Source organism: Atta colombica, unplaced genomic scaffold (assembly GCF_001594045.1).
Source record: "Atta colombica isolate Treedump-2 unplaced genomic scaffold, Acol1.0 scaffold27, whole genome shotgun sequence".
NCBI lineage: Eukaryota > Metazoa > Arthropoda > Insecta > Hymenoptera > Formicidae > Atta > Atta colombica.
Genome location: NW_017259370.1, coordinates 1148833 through 1150919, shown reverse-complemented (window position 1 = coordinate 1150919; position 2087 = coordinate 1148833). Strand labels below are relative to the sequence as shown.

At 32.4% G+C, this 2087-nt stretch overlaps 1 protein-coding gene across 2 annotated transcripts in view; it reads left to right on the top strand.

Moving 5' to 3' along the window:
- The window catches only part of LOC108689357 (diphthine--ammonia ligase), a 7074-nt gene extending 6460 nt beyond the window's left edge, over window positions 1-614 (top strand). For both annotated transcript variants that reach the window (XM_018196089.1, XM_018196090.1), the window contains one exon: window positions 187-614. In XM_018196089.1, the coding sequence (XP_018051578.1) occupies window positions 187-491 (305 nt within the window). In that variant the 3' untranslated portion in view covers window positions 492-614. The remainder of the gene's footprint in view (window positions 1-186) is intronic.
- The last annotated feature ends 1473 nt before the right edge of the window (window positions 615-2087 follow it).

Sequence of the window (2087 nt, the reverse complement as noted above, 5' to 3'; positions counted from 1 at the left end):
ATATTTATAAAATAATATAATATTTTAATAATAATATAATTAATAAAGTAGAAAATAATACAATAAATCTGAATAAATTATTAATATCAGTTACTAATTTTTTACACTTAAATCAGTGCGTGTGAATATTTAAAAATATTTTTAACAAAAGCTTTTTCTTCAAAAATTTAATATTTTTATGAACAGGTTCATCCAATTCCACTGGTAATTTGACAACGGAGGCGAGTTTGCCATCCATGGAGCTGAATGCAAATGAATTGTCGGAGGCTTTCGATTATCTATTATGTAAACTTAGGAAAGGCTCGCAAAGCACAAATCCAACATGTATTTTGCGAATATTTTACAAAGTCGGCAGCTTTCTGGCCCCAAATTTTCTTCACAACGTCCTATCGAAGTTTTCTACACAGAATTTAGTGATTACTATTATACCGGCTATTCAATTACACAATTTCAGTACTTTATTATCTATATATGGTATTAGGCACGAGTAAATACTCAAAATGATTTTTTACACTGTCAATTATTCATCGGAATTGGAGCGCACATTAGGATAAAAAAAATTGATGCTTGAAAAACAGCACGCAGGTAAGACAGCTGTTTTGACACGAGAAAAAGAAAAAAAAATACATTAAAGTTTTTTTGTTTCATTTTATGAGAATACTCATTTTATAGAATACTCACGGAGTGCAACTATAATTTGACTGATCGTGAATTACAATCGAAATTGTGTGAATCTTTGTGTATTTTTTTTTTTTTAAACAGCACTTTTGTTTTATACATCTTTTTATAGCTTTTGCTTTAATTTTTTCGATCGTTATGAATCCAGTGCTGTTCAAAGGAGAATGAAGCGGCATTGCAACGGAATTTAAAATTAAGTTTTGTATACGTGCGCAAATAATTCTCGATGTTATTTTGCTTCATTGACGGTCCGATAGATGTATTTGAGCACTCGCGTTTCATACGCGTTACATACGCGAGAGACACGGCTGTTGGTTCGACATTTACTGACGATGTAGTTACACCGCTGTTTCTTCTAGCCATACTTTTATGTAATGTTCTCGCAAGCTCCATTTTCCTACGAATATTGAAGATTCTGTATCTTTTGAATATAATAATAACAACAAAAGTGCAGCTAAGAAGAAACAGACGCTATATTATCTTGTATATCGAGTACTACTAGTCAATGACGGGTCAAGTGCAATTCTGAGCTGTGAACCCGTCCCCGTTAGCGCATAAGTGCTCTTTAACAACGCGACTACATATTAAGTATAATAATACTCGTACGAATTGTACTGCTGATTACGCTGAGATTTATTTTTTCTTTTGCTCAAAGTATACGTTACTTTATGGCGTTGTAAATCATATGCGGAATGTTAATTAACATGTGTGATGTTTCTCTAAGCGACATTAAATCGTACACAGCCATTTTAAACTAACACTCGACATTACTCGAATTCTAAACGAAAGGAAGGAAACGAATGATTGTTGTCGCGAGGAAGAAATTATGGATTATCACTGGGTGTCTCCGATGCGATTTAATTTATGATTGGAGCACATAGAACACATGTGAAACATACATATGTATGTATGTATATACATTCTTCACAAAGATGTTCTTCGCTGTCACTAATGCTGCCGGTATCGCTAGATAATTATATATGATTGATTGAGTGTGTCACCGAAATTATGGTGGAAAAAAATATATCATGATTAAAACAACATCGCAGTTTTAAAGAAACCGGGAAAAGAAATTGAAGTCGGCCAACTCGATATAACATGCTATGCAGTAGTTTTGTATTTTTCGCGCGTACGCACTGTTTAGAAATATCTTGTACAGATTGCATTGCAATACAAACTCTAAGATTATTCTGATGTAATATTATATATAAGGTTGATGCAACGATATGCCAAAGTTTATATTTTGCAACTTGCTCATTTTTTAAACAGTCGCAATTATTCGTTATTTCTGTATGTGTACATAATGCAACATAATCTAACACTTATATAAATATATTATAACTGATTTTTGACAGCGAAAAAGAGAAAGAGCGCACTGTTCAAAATGTGGATACTCTGTAATGATAAGT